The sequence below is a fragment of the Rousettus aegyptiacus genome, unplaced genomic scaffold (genome assembly GCF_014176215.1).
Source record: "Rousettus aegyptiacus isolate mRouAeg1 unplaced genomic scaffold, mRouAeg1.p scaffold_m13_p_5, whole genome shotgun sequence".
NCBI classification, from domain to species: Eukaryota; Metazoa; Chordata; class Mammalia; order Chiroptera; family Pteropodidae; genus Rousettus; species Rousettus aegyptiacus.
In genome coordinates this window covers 22,142,107-22,159,496 of record NW_023416308.1, presented here as the reverse complement: position 1 = coordinate 22,159,496, position 17,390 = coordinate 22,142,107, and the positions used below count along the sequence as shown (strand labels likewise).

Below are 17,390 nucleotides of genomic sequence, written 5' to 3'. Positions count from 1 at the left end.
TCACATTAAAGTTGCACACAGTGGAAGAGATGAGTCATTTATCTGTAGTGCTTGAATTTAAACACAAAGGAAATCTTGGGCAGAAATGCTACTGGGCTTCTGAAAAAAACAGAATGAAGCGGCTCGTGTTGCCACCTATTTACTGCTGGGGAGGTAGGGTGGGAAAGAGATACAGCTCACCGGAACCTAAAGAGCCTATCAGAAATGTTAAGGAATTGGGCACATTTCTAAGTTCCATTTATTTAAAGCAAAATTCAAATTTTGCAGCTTTATGAAATTTCATTTACTTTCAGACCATATATAATACTTCATTGTGCCCAGAGGCAGCTTGACAAAGGTAGAGAATCTGTTGCCTACCTTATAACAGGTTAAAGTGCCCATCAAGTGTGGGTCCTTTGGGGAGCTTTAAAACCACCCCATTGGGTGACTTGAGATTGGCTCCCTAAAGAGGACATTTTAATTAGGTGCCACAGGGCACCTGAGGAGCTGGGGTTGCGCTCTGGCATAAGATACCACTCTGTTTCTTCAGATGTGGTGATCCTTTTCCTAGGGCTGCTGTAACCTTTCCTTGAAGATGTAGCTAACCGGATGAAATTCCCGCTTCCTGGGTACTTCAGTCAGATGTCATCTTCTGTCAGGATTTCATGCGGACGGACACCTGGGAGAGAGTCCACACTTAGGTTTAGATGCCTCTCACCTCGCTCTGAAGGAAGCAGCTATCACCTCAGCTGTCAGCATCATCCAGGTAGGTGTGGACGAGCTTCGAGAGGCCAGTCCCACATCCCATGAGAGATGGGCTCACTGAGGTCTGTTAGCATCTTCAGTCGTGAGTCAGCCAGGGAATACAGGCTATGTGACTCCAAAAGAGAGATACTCAGTCTTCGGGGTGGAAGTTTGAAGAGGATGGAAACTGAAAAATCACCTTATATTTTACATTAAAAGTCATGCTTAAATATTTTAATTCATCCCTGAAGGAGTTGTGTTTAGGGGCAATTATTTTTTAAAAGGCACTTTTTGTACTATTTGCATCCACAAAACAATGTAGTTAAGTGTATGTAAACAAATGCATAGGAGATACTATCCATGTTGATAGCTCATTTCTAATTTACATCAAGTAGTACTTGGTATATATACAAAATACATTTTAAATATTCAGCCCTTCAGCTTATAATGTCATTATCTGGCAAAATTAGATCAAAATAAGCTCTGCATACCACTTTCCAGTAAAGGACTGGTAGGATCAGCAGGGAGGGCAAAACACTACGACCGCCGTGGTCCCCAACCCTCTGCTCATCAGACCTTGGCTGGCTTACATCCCAGAGCCCAGGCCACACCTCAGCCAATTACAACCCAGTGTCTGAGGGTGAAATACAAACACTGGAGTTGTTTGAAGCTCACCAGGAGATTCCAGTGTGGAGTGTGAGAGCTGTGTGATGAAGCGTGAGGGCTTTTGCCATCCAGTGAAAAGTGGGGCTCCATCATTTAAAACTAAGAAGGACTTAATATCAGCTTCTGGTTCACTGACAACTCAACGTGGCGAGTAAACAGGCTTTTCCCCCTTTTCATTCGATTTTTAATTTATACCTCTAGTATCAATTTCTTCCTGGTTTGCAGATATAGAATCAGTAATAGATGAACTAGCTTATGATTCCAGTCACTCTATTGAAGGACTGGAATTGGTAGAATTTTAAGCTTTATTGTCTAAAACTGCTTACCTACCTCCCCAAACACAGCCACTCACCACTGTTAACTGTCCATCTTTATCTTTATAGATTTGTTCTTCTGGTCCTGTGTTGAAAACTATTGTGCCTTCTTTTCCAGGACTAATATAAAACTGTAAACTTAAAATAGACAAAACAATGAATTACTGACATATTTTTTTCCCCTCAGCCTTTAGTCTGCAAAAGAAATTTACTCAGGAAGTTTTACTAGTTTCAAGATAAAATTCCTCTTTTATCATAGTTTTCTTACATGTTTGAGTAATCAAAAGAAGAAGAAAGCCATTTCCACAACTGAGAACCTTACCACATGTTTGCGTAGTTATTCTGAAACCAGTTGAGCACATTCAGTTCTTCAAGGGGCCATTGGCCATTCGAGGTCTGAATAGCTATTTCTGCATAAATCTGCATGCTGAAGCTCTTATTGTGGGCAAGGTCTTCCCTCAGAGGTACAGCAAACAAACACCACTTTCCAAGCCACCCGACTCTCCCTAGTCCATGTAGGAAGTTGCTCATCAGGTTACAAAGATTGGAGCCTGCTTTCAGGGGCCTTGGGAGCATAGTGCCGAGGTGCTATGCCTGATTCCGTTTGAGAACCAAGCATGGCCTTAGGAAATCTTGCACTGTCCCTGACCAGCTAGGTGACATTCGACGCCCTGGTTAACCACTTTATGCCTATGAAATGGAAAAGGTGGTATTTCAGAGTTGAGAGAATTGAATAAGTATTCTATGTGCTAGGTATTTTTATGTCCTAGAGAAATTTTAGCACTTTTCCCTAATCTGTAAGTAGCCTGCAAAGCTAGGACCCACTGTGCTCAATCAACTGTCCCAAAAAAACAGGCTTCAACAGCAGCAAAGGTATGGATGTCACCTGCTCTGGCCCAGAGGTCCACCCTCTACTTTGTGACAGCTTTCCTCAGGAACATAAGCACCTCCTTTGAATGCTCGGTGGTAAAGACCACTGTTCTTAGGTCAGTGAGTGATCACTGACTTCATTTGTCTGGAGCCCCAAACATAGGGGGTGGGGAAATTCCTTATCAGAGAAGGCAAGGGTACCCTGCTAGAGGCTTCTTCCTCACCTGCTGGGAGGCCAGAGGCATGGGAGAAACAATTAACATTCATGTCTTCCTTGATCCATTAATAAACGTTCCTGAGGTGCGGATAAAGCCACCTACCTTCCTTGGACAACATTTACAATGTTCTCCTTCTTAACCAGCATGACGAGTTTAGTGACCGTTTCAAATACATGATCACACTGTAGGACGGCATCCCCCTGATGTGGAGAGGAGAGGACATGGCCATTTCAATAGCAGCGGTTTAAAGAAAAATACTCTCCCAGTCTGAGGTTTCACGGTAGTCAACATTTCGGCAGTGCGCCATTTCCCTCTGTTAGCAGAGACTCGTGGCCATCAATTACCTTTTGCCTGTTGGCTTCTGGCGAAACATGAATGACTAGGAGTCCATCACTCAGATTGCTAGTAGAGACACCTTAAGACAAATCCAAAATTAGGAGCCAGGAACTGGACAACTTGACATTGATACAGAAAAAAAGAAGAGGGGTTCCCCAACCTCGCACTTTTCCCCTCCCTAGCTGGGCCGGTGGGATGAGGGGTCTACTCAGCATGATACCAGACTGTAAAGATTGTGCACTAAATACAAAACAGATCATAGAAGGTGACTACTGTCCAGCCTGGATATCTGAGTGAAGGGGATACCACTGATACTTATTTCAGAATAAGGGGCCTGGACAGCACCCAGCTTTCCAGGCCCTATACACTGATGCCTTCCAACCGAGGGCTGCTTCATTATTGGGGTGCCCTAGAGCTGAGTCATTCCAGGGAATTGTCTTGAGATTGCCAGCTTCTTACCTTTGAGTGTTGAGTATTCTATTTTCTGCTTGATTTTGGCAAGCTCCACCACGTAAGCTGCTTTCTGAGTAAGAATTAGTTGCCGCTGTCGTGCCTTGAAGCCTTTCCTGTCATATTTAATGACCGGGACACCATACTGCAAGGAGGTTACCATCACTATGAGGGGAAGTTTACATCACGAGGGGAAGGGGGCGAGTACCAAGCTCTTGGTTACTAAGACTCCGGCAAAGTTAGTCCAAACACTCAGAGAGAGGCTCAGCCAGGTTTTGCATAAACGTGTTTTCTACCCTGGCTCTCTGGCAGGTAGATTTTTGATTCCTAGCTCAGCCTATGGCATTGCCTTGCTGAGGAAGTCAAGGCTACGGCCACCTGCCTCATGGGTCCACTCTGAGAGGTCAACAGAAATGACCTCTCTTTAATGCTATGTGGGCATTAAAGCCCTCACAGAGGATAATTTAGTCCGGCCACATAGGTTTCTGTTCTCCAGGGGACCAAAAGTGACAGAGCAGCCATGAGAGCCATTGGCAGCTTACATAACCTGCCCAGGATTGTACAGCTACTAAGTCATGAAGGCCACGTTAGCGCCCAGACACCTCACTGTACTGCTTACTAACAAGATGTTTAATGCTTAAGTTCATGGCTGTGTTTAACTCAATTTCATAGAAAACCAAGAACGGTTCTATGAAATTGAGTTAAACACAGCCACGGACAACAATAGGTATCTAACAGTCGCACGGTCTCCATAATCTTAGTTAATAACCATAGCATCACAGCTGAGAGCCTGGCCCACCCACACGCGCCCCTGCATACGCAGTGCTTCCAGACACACACCATGTAGAAAACAAACCCCGGTCTCGGTCTCTATGGGAATCCTGTTGGAGGACCTGCACTTCCTTACCTGGATTTTTTCATCGCTAATGAGTTGAAGCACTTTGGGATTAATATCTCCTTCATCTATGGAGGGAACCAGAACACAGTGAGTCATCACTCCCACCCTGTGCAAAAGCCCCTGGCATCTGCTGGCTTTATGTCCCTCTCTGACCAAGACCTCAACTGGGGAGTAGCTGTCAGGAAATGCTACAGAGTCAAACATCTTCCTTTGACTTTACAACAGGAAGAGAAAATACATGGAAAAATGTACTACTTACCTAGCCGACTGTTGGCAAAGGGTTGATTTAAACTTTCTGCATAGCCTTCTTTCTTTCCCCTGAATAGTGCACTGGTAACCACCTTCTGCTGCATCTGGTAACATAATTGAAAGTACAAAAATGATGGCCACAGGGCTCTTTGGGACAGGAGAGCTTTACGATCCTAGATAAGCTATAAGAGCCTTGTCATACTGCCTCCTAGAAATCAGAACACATTCCTGGCTTTGGCCAGATGCCCTACAAGTCACACTGGTAGAGATTGGAGTTGACACTTAGGCTTTTGTTTAACTTGCTCTGGCTTCCTGGAATTGAAATTTTCAGAATTTCAGGGAACAATTATTTTCTTCTAGGTCAGAGATGGCAAACCACAGCCCACGGGCCAAATCCAGCCTCCTGCCGGGTTTCGTAAGTTGCACTGGAGCACAACCACGCCATTCTGCTACATGTCGACCCTGGCTGCTTTCGGGCTACAAGGGCAGCTGAGTAATTGCAACCGAGGTCATGTGGCTTGCAAAGCCTAAAATATTCACTCTGGCCTTTTATGGAAAATGTCTGCTGACCTGCAGTTAAGCATAAACAAAACCAGACCTCCAGCAGAGAAGGGTCTGGCATTTACAGTGCAGTGGCCACCTGGATGGTGTTCCCATGGCGACAGTGCAAGTGACGCTGATTATAACAGCTGCCACCCGAACGAGGGCTCTGCGCTACGTGGTCTACACACACAATTGTCTGTATGTGTACGAGGTATGGGCCCAGCGTGACTGTTGGCTCACACACAGGCGAACAGGGGGGTGAGGACTGCTAACTGCAACAGTCCGGCTGTAGGGCCAGCTCTACATCCTGCCGCCACACACACACCATGTCCCTACCAGTGCTTTCCTCTCGGCTGTGAGCCCGCAGCAGTACTTCCGAACCAGGTTTCTTGTGCACATTTTCCTGAGCAGATCCGACGCCTGTGTGGAGAACACACCCTTTTCCACCTGCCTCAGTCACACCCTGTCTTGGGCTGTGGCCACCCAAATAGAGCTGAATTCAGTTTGATTTACTTATATTTTATAGTCAAAGAGAGCAGATCTTCCAATCTTGCGCTAACTTTTCACTACCGCTAAGCTAGAAGTTCTTAAATTTGAATGTATTTGAGGCACTGGAGGAGCTGGCTGAAAAGAGATTCCTGGAGATGCCCAATCAGTGGGTCCAGGAATCTTTTTGTAGCCCCCACTCTGTGCTCCAGACACAGAGGGTCCTCAGGTCATTTTTAGAGAAACACTGTGATAGGTGACAGTAACCTAACCCATCTAGAAGGCTACCTCAAGGATAGACGCCATTTAAAAGTGTTCTGTGTAAACAGATTTCCAATGGCTTTGTACTTCTAGTAAGGATATTGCGAATTCTGAAGAGTTAAATTTCTTGTGCAATAACCTTGCAAGGAAGTGTTTTGCTAAGGCAGCCCTTTCGCGCAAAGGAAGCAGTACGAAGAAACAACAAAAGTGAAGCTCCATCAGTGCCCTAGGCACTTGCAACATGAGTCCCAGCGGAGTCCTTACGGTTTTCAAAATTCCAGGCGGCCTCAGCCAGCTCTCATCCAAGACATTTTTTGGAACGTGATAACGGAGATTCAAGATGTAATTTTTCCGCACGAACACGATAAATTCTTCGTTGTCAGGACAAAGAGGCTTGTCTCGATTGACAAATCCCTTTATGAACCTAAATAGGAAGTAGTTTTGTTAGTTTTCTGGACTGTGTTTTCACTGAGACTTGCGTTCTCTCCCCCATTCACTTGATTCAGAGGCCGCCAAATGGTGGAGATTATTTAGATGCTAAGGTAGGCCAGAGCCAGTAATGTAGCCCACAGGCCAAATCTACCCCGAAGATATGTCTGTTTCACCCACACTATTTTTTGTTTTCTGTTTTGTTTGCAGTAGCTTTGAATTAGTTGCCAACAACAGCAAAAAAAAAAAAAAAAAAAAAAAAATCCCTGGAGTTATTACATGAAACCCAGCTTCCCTTCCCGGCTTTCCTTGAAAAATCAAAAGATCTAGCAGCACTTGTCTGGCATTTCTCCATGGCAGTGTGTGGCCAAGGTGGAAAGAGCTTTCCAGTTTGCTGCAGTCCCCTCCATACTTTATGGTCTTATAAGACTCCTAAGACTCACTTTACCTGCCTGGCATCAGAAGGCTTTTGACTTTGTGACTTTTGAACTAAGAGATACTATAAACGTACTGAGTTGTGATCACTACAAAATTAGGGAGCTCAGAGGAAAGAGATGGAACTGGATCCCTAAGGGTTGACATTCTGAAGGGAGGATTACCTTACAGTCATCCAAAAATACAAGTCCATGACCACCCCCTGCCACACACCAGCATTGAGTGGCCTCTCCCTCCTGTACCTGAGAACTTACTTCCTTATAATCTGCACAGCCCACTTCCTCCTTTTGACCTCTTTCCGAGCCAGGGCTCCACGCCAGCGGGTTTCAAGTTTGATGGCTGAAAGAGTTCACTGCTGGCATTAGGAGGTGAGCACAATCGCATTTCAATACAAAAGGCTTGTTCAGAATTGGTCAACCATGCCACAAACATAACATCTACATGGCCGCCATGGCACTCTGCTAGCCCCAGAGACAGAAAGTCAAATGAATGACGTCGGTTCTTACCAGGAACGTACTCAGATGGGCACCGAACTAGGGAGACAAAGGAACACAGCAGTGCAATGGGAAGTTTTAAGGGAAGCCCCAAAATTATGTGAGGGGACTGGGTTTCCCAAGGTCCTTTTCAGATACAAGAGTGGCACTTGCGAAGGGTATACATTTGTCTTACCACTGTGCTTGGTTTGTTTCACCATGGTTACTTTGATTTAGTTATCTACATTTAAGAACAAAAATTGGATAAACAAAAAATTGGGATAAACAAAAATTGGGACACAAAAATTAGATTTCTGGCTTGTCTTCCAGTTTTTAAATGCTTTTCAAATTTTTCTGTTATTCAGATTTTTAAACACTTTTTATTCCTCATAACAGCATTGTTACAAAAACAACCAGCCAACTGGAAACAACCCAAATTCCCAACAACAAAATGGCTAAATTGTGGTATATTTATATCGTACAGGGGTCAGCAATATTTATATAGTATGACCCTCGGGCTGGCCTCCTGTTTTGGTAAAGTTTAATTGCAACATTACTGTGCCCACTCATTTATGTATGTGCCTAAAGCTACTGTCATTATATAACTGAAGAATGACATATGAGCCACAGGTCCAAAATATTTATAACTGGCCCTTTAAGAAAGTTTGCTGACCTCTGATAATAGTGGAATACTATGAAACTGTGAAAATGAATAAATCTGCACACATTTACTGGTTGAATTTCTTTTCTATTTTTCAATTAGAATTGACATGCAGTATTTTAATTAGTTTCAATAGACATTTATGCTACTGGTTGAATTTTGAAAACAATTGAGAGTGTAAAAATGTTGCAAAAAATACACAGTATAAGTTTAAAACATGCCAGCCTACAACCATAGTTTTGAGTGATCCATAGATGGTAAAACAATTAAAAGGGGGGATTATAAATGCAAAATTCAGAAGAGTAGTGTGTGTTGGGGGCTGGGAGGCTGAGAACTGACTGAGTAGGAACAGAGGGAAGGGATTCCAAGGGTACTTGTGGTATTGGTAACCTTTTAAAGAAATTATTCTTTAATCACACATATGTTATGGAACAAATAAAACATGTCCATGGAACATACATAGGCCACACTATATTATAATCTCTGGTCAATAGAGTAAAAATGAGAAGAGGCCCCAACACTGAACCTCGAGGCCACCCTACACCAAGGTTTCAAGGTCAGGCAGGGGTAGAGGCTGTGCAGAGGAGCCTGTGCCTCTAGGAGGTGGGCAGATAAGAGGGAAACTGTGGGGTTCTGGCCCATTGCAAACTGGAAAGTAATTCTTACCTGCTTTTCTTTTTTTCACATAGGCTCTCCTTTCTAGGCAGGCTTTGTACGTGGCTTGAATTCTTGCAACTTAAAATAAAACAAAAGTGTTGGTGAAACGGCTTTCATTTGTTTGTCTTGGTAGTTGTGACCTTCAGAGGGGATGTCAGAAGTGGTCCTCGGGGCGTGCAGTGTGGAGGGACAGAGGAAGCCGATACAGCAGTTGCCGAAATGAGAGGGGGCAGGTGATCCTGAGCCTGGCTGTCAGATGCTGTCTATGAACTGTAGCTTCCTTTCTTCCTCTTGCCTTCCCCAGGGTAAGGAACAGAGCCACCATCTAGAGGGCCTGCTGGGCCCTGGTTCCATGTTAGGCATTATATTTTGTCTTTACACTCCACCTTGCAAGGCAGGTGTCAGCACATTTTAGTGTTGAGCGTGCAAGGCAACACAGCCGTCCTGACAGCAGGTCTATGGGACTGCACACACTCCCCATGTTGCTTCTCCTTTTTCCATACACCTCCTCCTCTTAGTGAGTGGGGTCCCACCATAGGCAAAGCCCCTTGAGGGTCCCACAGACCAGTAATGTCACATTCCTCAGGGGGCTGGTTAGAAATGCTGACTCAGGCCCCCCACAACCAGCACTCACCCATTAACCAGATCCCGGTGATTGGTGCCTACTGCTATAGGAGCCAAAAAATGAAACCATTCAGCATAGTGGTTAGGAGTGCAGGCCTTGAAGCCAGAGAGACCTGTGTTCAAATCCCAACTCTGCTGCTTTCTAGCTGTGTGGCCTCTAGCAAATTACCAACATCTCTGGGCCCCAGTTTCCCTGAATGTGAAGTGGAGATAATTCACTCCAAAGGTTTGTTCTGAAGAGCCGATGAGATCAGGAGTACAAAGGGCTTAGTATGCACTGGCACACAGCAAACAGATTACTCGAGCAGCATCTTTCTCAACAAACCAGTTTAGATTTCAGCAGAGAAGCCTCTCTCCCCTAGTAGATTTTTTATTGTATCCCCCACCACCACCCCCTGCCACCCAAATCTAACTTTTCTCATTTACCATTCACAACAAACACCCTGGCTGTAGGCTATGAAGCTACACCTTCCAACATCAGATACTTATACAAACGAAGTTTTTAAAGCCTCCGCGTGAGGGGGTGGACTCCTGTGGGTTTAGGTCCTAGTGCGGCACAACAGAATCGGATCCAAATGAAAACCAGGGCAGCACTACAGTGTTTAAGGTTCCATGTGCATCCACGACAACCTCCAAACACTCATTAAGGCATAAATTCACACGTATCCTATCACATTCCCATACCTTGTTCCTGGTTTCAAAAGCCAGTGCTTCTAACATTATCCCAAACATCATGTTTAAGGCATATCCCAAGCTAAGCTGGTTTATTTTACATTGTTTTGAAATCAGGGCAGGAAAAAAAAACATACCTAATTGATGTTTACTAAATTCAAAGGCATCTTCAGTAGCAAACAGAGTTCTGGGGAAACGAATGAATATTTTGGTTCTAGAAGTGAAAAAGAAACAGCGTTTTAATGACAAATTGGTCGGTTACCAGCTGTAGGTTATATAATGTCCACCCCAAATCCATGTCTACACAGAACTTTAAAATGTGATTTTATTTGGAAACAGGGTCTTTGCAGATAAAATCAAGGTAAGGATTGGGAAGAGATTAGGGTGGACCCTGAATCCAAGAGTGTCCTTATAAGAGACAAAAAGAACATAGACACACAGAGCAGAGATTGGAGTGATGTGGTCACATGCCAAGGTGTGTCAGGATCCCCTGGAAGCTGCAAAAGGTAAGGAAGGATCCTCCCATGGAGCCTTCAGAGGAAGCGTGGTCCTTCCAACATGTTCAGTTTGAACTTCAAGCCTCCAGAACTATCCAGAGAATAAATTCCTATTTGTGATAACTTGTTATACAGCCCTAGAAAATAAATATACCATCCTAACCAGAAATTATCTCCCTGGGCTTTAAAAAGTGATGACAAAGAACATGAGTAATTTTAAAAGACAATCCCATCAACTAGCAGAGTTAAGTTGTAAATACTGATCTGTATTTCCTGCCCCACCCACCCTTTGAGGGAAACTGCCCAGGACAGCCACTGGGTGGGTAGGTGGGTGGGTGGGGAACAGCACTATCATGCCACATGATCTTACTTCCTCATCAGAGGTTACGGAATGGGGACCGATCCCACTCCCTCACCTCCATGGCCTGCCTCCCTCAGGATGGTCTAAGCTGAATTCCCCCTCAGGGATCTGGCTTGGAAAAGTAACTGCTTCTTGGAAAAGGGCCCAAAATAGAAGCACAGGGATGGAAAGGGGCCAGAGTGGCCACAGCCGGCCATGTACTAATGGCAGGGAGAGTCCATCGACAGATTCAGAGGCAGAGATTTCCCTAAAGCTGGAATCTCCGAGTCCTAGTAATGGTCCCTCTTTATTTCTGGGCACCATTCCTTGCAACCAAATGAACCCTGACCAAGATGACTAACAGATGAAAATTTTCCTGGTTCACGCCAATGAGTTTGGCCTCAAAACCTTCAACGTGTTTGAAAGCTGTTCATTACAACCCTGTAGTAATGAGACTCGGAGTTCTAGAACAGCACTTTCCAGGATGGAAGCAGGTTTTTCACATCACGTAAGTCCTAATATCTCCTCAGAGGTCCTGCGTACATTTGAACAACGATAGACTCTAGGCACACAGAGGTTAGGGGAGCCACCCTCATCCCCTCATTGTTCAAGCTGAGAGGCTCATTCTAGCCCTCCTCCACCCAGGTTTAGAGCACAAGGCTCTTTTATAATGTAATCTCCAACAGGCAGCAACATTGCCCTTCTAACCATTTAGAGCTTGTGATATTATGATTCATATATATATATATATCGGGCCTTTGTTCCATTCCAGTGGCACAGCTCGCAAAACCCTTGTAATTTCCTAAGTGACTGCAACAATAGGGGCAGCTCTGGTTATACTATTCCTGAAATAGCTTCAAAGTGATAAAGGTGAAACGGGTGTCTTATTATTCATAACAAACTCCTTCTGACCACACCACACTTGAGTTTATGTTCATGAGGTGATGTATGGAAAGCCCATAAATAACCGAAGGATGGGAGCTGGTTGCCAGGGGAACCAATCTTGAGATTAGAGGGTTGGAGCTTTCAGCCTCATTTCCAGGGAGGGAAGAGGGGCTGGACGTTGAATTACTCACCAGTGGTCATGCCCATGTAATAAAGCCTCTATAAAAACCAAAACAGACATGACTTGGAGAGCTTCCAGGTGTCCCTGGAGAGGGCATGGAAGCTCTACACTCCTTCCCACATACCTCACCCTATGGAAGCAAGCATCAGGCTGTTCCTGAATTATACCCTTTTATAATAAATCGGTGGTCTACTAACTAAAATGTTTTCCTGAGTTCTGTGAGCTGCTCTAGCAAATTAATTGGACCCAAGGAAGGAGTTGTGGGTCCAATTCATAGCCAGCCAGTCAGAAGCACTGGTGACAACTGGGACTTGGGACTGGTATCTGCTGTGGGAAAGGAAGCCTGTCTTATAAGACTGGGCCCCTTCACCTGTGGGATCTGAGACTATCTCTAGGTTCACAGTGTCAGAATGCAGTTGAATTGTAGGGCATCCATTTGGCATTGGAAGTCTTGTGGAATGTTCTGGGTACGAGTGAAGTATTGAAAGGGAAGAGACACACAGGAGGGTTTTTTGTTTTTTTTTTAAGGGTTGAATTTAAATTGAGTAGGTGAAGGTATATACTGGTAAATCTACTTAAATTCATGAAAAATGAGTCTCCAGGATTTAGATGGATATGGATCAATGCTGGAAACATTTTGACGACTACTTCCTAGCCACTTACCTGCCTAACTTGTATTCCTCGGGTTTGTAGCCAATGTACTTGATCAGCCGCTCTACACCCTCTGCTGGAGGCCCGTACCAGTGTGGCCAAGTGTCTGGGCACAAGGACTTGTACCTAGGACGAGGATAGTCACATCTAGACAGCCATCAAACCTAACACTAGCTCCCTGCCGTGGATCGGCTTCTCAGCATACCACAGTAGACTCCTAGTTTCCTTGAATTCAACTCCTCTGAATGCAACAATATACACTTGGCAAGAAAGAAAAAAGAAACTCTTTCAGCCTGAGGGGAGGAGGAGTGGGCCTATTTTCACAGAACAGTGACATCAGAAAACTGAAGAAACCCAGTTCCACTCCTAGATGTATACCCAAGGGACATGCAAACATGACCACACAAAAGCTTACACATAAATATTTATAGCATCATTCATCATAATAGACAAAAGGTAAAAACACACAATTGTCCATTGATAAACAAATGAATGGACAACGAATGTAGTCCGGCATGGGAAGAAAAGGTGCCATGCCTGGTAAGTGACCAGGGATTTTTCAAGAGCAACTTGGAACCCAATGTTGACTTAAAAATCTGATTTCAGCATAAAATGCAACACCCTTCTAATATGCAGTCACTAGAAAAATAACCACGATGTCTATTGTATATGGAAATAAATGAATGCAGAGTTCAAAAGTGCCTGTGGACCAAGGCAGGAAGTATGGAACTGGAGCCAACTGAAACCACAGCGCCTGGGTTCGAGCCCAGCTCAGTAGCTGGACAAGTCATTTCGCCTGCTCATTCATATGACACGAACAGTAACAGGACCTCCCTCGTGGGGTCAGTAAAGTTGAAATGCGGTAAATCACAGAAAGTATCTGGCACAGACCAAGATTTCAAAAGAAGAGCTAGCAATGACATTCCTCATTATGTGGTCTGTATTGGTTTAAAATCAGATTTTAAACTGTTAAACAATGTTTACTTTCCTGGAATTATATTTTGCATGCAAGTCCATTAAGGGTATGGCAATGAACTGAATGAATGTTTGCATCTTCACTTCCCCCAAATTCACATGCTGAAAAATCCTAACCCACCGCCCACAATGTGATGGTGTTAGGAAGTGGGGCCTTTGGGAGATGATTAGGTCATGAGGGTTGAGTCCTCATGAATTGGGATTAGTGTCCTTATAAAAGGCTCCAGTAGGCAACCCAGAAGAGGTCTCTAACCTGAATTTGTTGGCATCCTGACCTCAGATTTCCAGCTTCCTGAACTGTGAGAAATCAATTTCTGTTGTTTATAAGCCACCAACTTTATGGTACTTTGTTATAGCAGTCTGAACTAAGACAGGCATTAAGTGTTACATGTTGTTCCCTGATTTCCATGCCAAAACGGGTAACGCAGCGCAACCTCAGGCCCTTCCGGTTCATACCTTCCACCACCATATGCCATCAGGTCTGTGCAAACACAGGCTAGACAGACGCACAGGGAATGAGAGTTGCTTTAAATGCCTGCATGGTGGAGGGACTAGTAACTTCTGTCCTGTTCAGCCCTGAGATGCAGCTTCTTCCTGATTAAGGGAAGCAGTGCACAGATTGGGCATCTCCAGCCTGGTCCCGTGAACCTGGCCTTCTAGCTGGTCCTTGAGCCTGCCTAGTTTCCACTTCCAGGCTCTCCCGTCTTGGACTGCTGTCCCTCCCTCACTCAGAGAGGCTCTCCCAGATCGCCTTACCTAAAGAGAATGTACTCTCCCACCTGACCTCCTATATCCTCTTGTTTTGGCTGGTCTCCCACTAGAAAGTTATACTCCATGTCACCCAGCACCTAGGACAGCGCTGATACAGAGCAGGTGCTCACTGGTATTTACAGAAAGAATAAACAAGCCTTAGACAGCAGCAAAGTAGGAAAAAAAAATGTGTGAAGTTCAAAAAATCCAGGAAAATGGGACATCAAATGTGTGTGTGTTTTGGGGGTGGGATGGACAGTGGCTGCTACTTCCTGCCATCTTCTCCAGAAGTGAGCTTCAGAAAGATGGATGAGACAGGGTGAATGAATGACAAGTAGCTGATAAGCAAAAATGGTATGAAAATGAAATATATCAAAAAAACAACCTGGCAAATAGTCTGGTGGTTCCTCAGACATTGTCATCTGACCCAGTAATTTACTCCTAGGTATGCTTCCAAAGGAATGAAAACATATGTCTCCACAAAAACTTGTACATAAACGGTCCTAGCAGCAGCATTCAAAATAGCTAAAGAGTGGAAACAACCCAAATGCCTATCAACAGATGAATGGATAAATAAAATATGGTCTATCCATGCAATGAAATATCATTCAGCCATGAAAAGGAAGAAATATGATCCATACTACAACATGGATAAACCTTGCAAACATTATGCTAAGTGAAAGCAGCCAGATACAATAAGTCCACATATCATACGAATGACTCAATTTGTATGAAATGTCCAGCATAGGGAAATCTGCAGAGACAGAAAGTAGATTAGTGGCTGCTGGGGGTAAGGAGATAGGGGTTTATTGCTAAAAGGTACAGAGTTTCTTTTCAAGGTGATGAAAATGTTCAAAAAGGGACTGTGCCTACACATACCTGTGAGCGCTAAAAGCCATTGACACTTGGAGTGAACTGCATAGTATGTAAATTATATCTCAATAAAGCTGTTTAAAAAGAGAAGACCATGGCTATGCATTGGCAGCATGGTCCAGAAATGGTGACAGGTGAAAGAAAAAAGGAGAGGGACAAAGAGGAAAGTGGTGTGACAGCTAGCCTTCGACATTAGACTGCGTGAGGATCCTGTGTTTCCTTCATACCTGCCTTCCATACGGGCCTCCAGGGCAGCGGGGAGGGGAGGCATATCCATGATGGTGTTTTAAGGTTCTATGGATTTGAGGATTGTGATAAAAATGCCTCTCCAAATGTACCTACAGTGCAGAGCAAAGCCATGCAGAGGTCCTGGGCCTCCCTTGGGAGGCTTCGAGGTAGTATTTGGGGCGGGATTGTCCATATCTCTTTCCACTGTTTCTACAACCCAAAGGCAATCATGCCTTTTCTCAAGATGGTTTCACACACATCGATAAAATCCTAGATGTGTTTAGCTGAAATTATATCAAATCAAAAGGTTAATGTTGATTATGCTAATCAGAAGTTCAGATCGGCAGGTAGACAAATCATTAATATAACAGTGAGGGAAGAGATTATTTAATACATGTAGATATTAATTTTATCTACATGAGGCTTATGGGAGGAACACAAGCATGACCCTCAGTAGAGAAAAATCTAAAATCACAAAATTAGCGTCTTAAAGTAAGAACAAAAGAAAATTAGCTAAAGTTTCAGAGCTCAGGATCTTGACATTCAGTTGCAAAATGCAAGGAATTCAATTAAAAATATAAGTTCATGCATGTACTTTTTATGATTATAAAGTCATACTTCAAAAGAAGCCTAATTTAGGTTGAAATATACAGTTGCTGATATTCAACCATGTTGACCTACAAAAATGACCATTTCCTTATGCTTCTCTTGAGAGTATGAGAGTATATTACAGTTTTGGCAAGAAATTCATATGCAGCCTACCTACCACAAATGAGATATTGGTGTACAAGCAAATTTGGGCAATGGTGGTGTTAGTGGTGGGGAATATCATTAAATTCTTATGAACTTGAGAGCAGATCATTTAATCCCTATGTTACCCCTGAAGAAATAGGTCATGGATGGAAGAGACAGAATGGAGACTCCCACCCAAGTCCATGTGGCTCCAATGCCTATGCTCCCGCCACTATACCCAATTCTCTTAACAGGCCATGAGGCCAAGGGCATCGCCCCCAGACTGACAGCACTAAACCAGCACCTATGGTCACCTCGGGAAGGGTCTTCTCCAGCTAAGTACAGACCCAAGAGGAGCACCATGCACATTTGCCTCCTGGTGGCAGGCCTACTCACTCAGCTCTGTATTTCCTCAATTCCGAAAAGATAGGGACTTCGTGACATGAAGGGAAGGTGGCGAACTGAGTTGGCTTCCTAGTCACCAAAATGTTAGTATTTAAGCACCGTTACAGGTATAGCAGGAAAGAACCAAACTGAGTTCCTTGAGGTATGGATGGCCTGTCGTTACCCATCGCCTCATCCAGAGAGTGGCACCTAGTACAGTGGTCCCCTTATCTGTGGTGTCACCTTCTGATATTTCATTACCTGCGGTCAACCACGGTCTGAAAATATTAAATGGAAAATTCCAGAAACAAACAATTCATACATTTTGAATTGCTTGCTGTTCTGAGTAGCGTGACAAAATCTCGTGCCATCTGGCTCTGCCCCACCCAGGACGTGAATCGTCCCTTTGTCCAGCAAACCCCCGTTGTGCACGCTCCCTGCCATTTGTTACTTACTGGCTGTCTGGGTTATAAGATCGACTGTCCTGGTATTACAGGGGTTGTGTTCAAGTCACCCCTGTTTTACTTAATAACGGCCCCAAAGCATGAGAGCAGTGATGCTGGCAATGCGGACATGCCCGAGAGGAGCCATAAAGTGCTTTCTTTAAACGAAAAGGTGAAAGTTCTTGACTTGAGGAATTTTATCATCTCACATCATCACAAGAAGGGTGAGTACAGTACAATAAGATATTTTGTGAGAGAGACTATATTCGCATGACTTTATTACAGTATGTTGTTATAATTGATCTACTTCGTTATTAGTTATTGTTGTTAATCTCTTACTGTGCCTAATTTATCAATTAAACTTTATCATAAGTACGCATAATAGAAAAAAAACAGTCTATACATGGTTCGGTGCCATCCAGTTTCAGGCATCCCCTGGAGATCGTGGAAGGTACCCTCTGTCGATAAGGAGGGGCTACTCTAGAT

At 44.0% G+C, this 17,390-nt stretch overlaps 1 protein-coding gene across 5 annotated transcripts in view; it reads right to left on the bottom strand.

Moving 5' to 3' along the window:
- Positions 1-221: 221 nt before the first annotated feature.
- MYO1H (myosin IH) overlaps positions 222-17,390 on the bottom strand; it is a 97,761-nt gene continuing 80,592 nt past the window's right edge. For all 5 annotated transcript variants that reach the window (XM_016125013.2, XM_036221632.1, XM_016125014.2 and 2 more), the window contains 13 exons: positions 12,532-12,645; positions 10,103-10,179; positions 8,679-8,747; positions 7,133-7,217; positions 6,279-6,438; positions 5,604-5,687; positions 4,735-4,828; positions 4,485-4,540; positions 3,587-3,722; positions 3,136-3,206; positions 2,894-2,991; positions 1,742-1,841; positions 222-658 (listed from right to left, as the gene is read on the bottom strand). In XM_016125013.2, the coding sequence (XP_015980499.2) occupies positions 635-658; positions 1,742-1,841; positions 2,894-2,991; positions 3,136-3,206; positions 3,587-3,722; positions 4,485-4,540; positions 4,735-4,828; positions 5,604-5,687; positions 6,279-6,438; positions 7,133-7,217; positions 8,679-8,747; positions 10,103-10,179; positions 12,532-12,645 (1,168 nt within the window). In that variant the 3' untranslated portion in view covers positions 222-634. The remainder of the gene's footprint in view (positions 659-1,741; positions 1,842-2,893; positions 2,992-3,135; positions 3,207-3,586; positions 3,723-4,484; positions 4,541-4,734; positions 4,829-5,603; positions 5,688-6,278; positions 6,439-7,132; positions 7,218-8,678; positions 8,748-10,102; positions 10,180-12,531; positions 12,646-17,390) is intronic.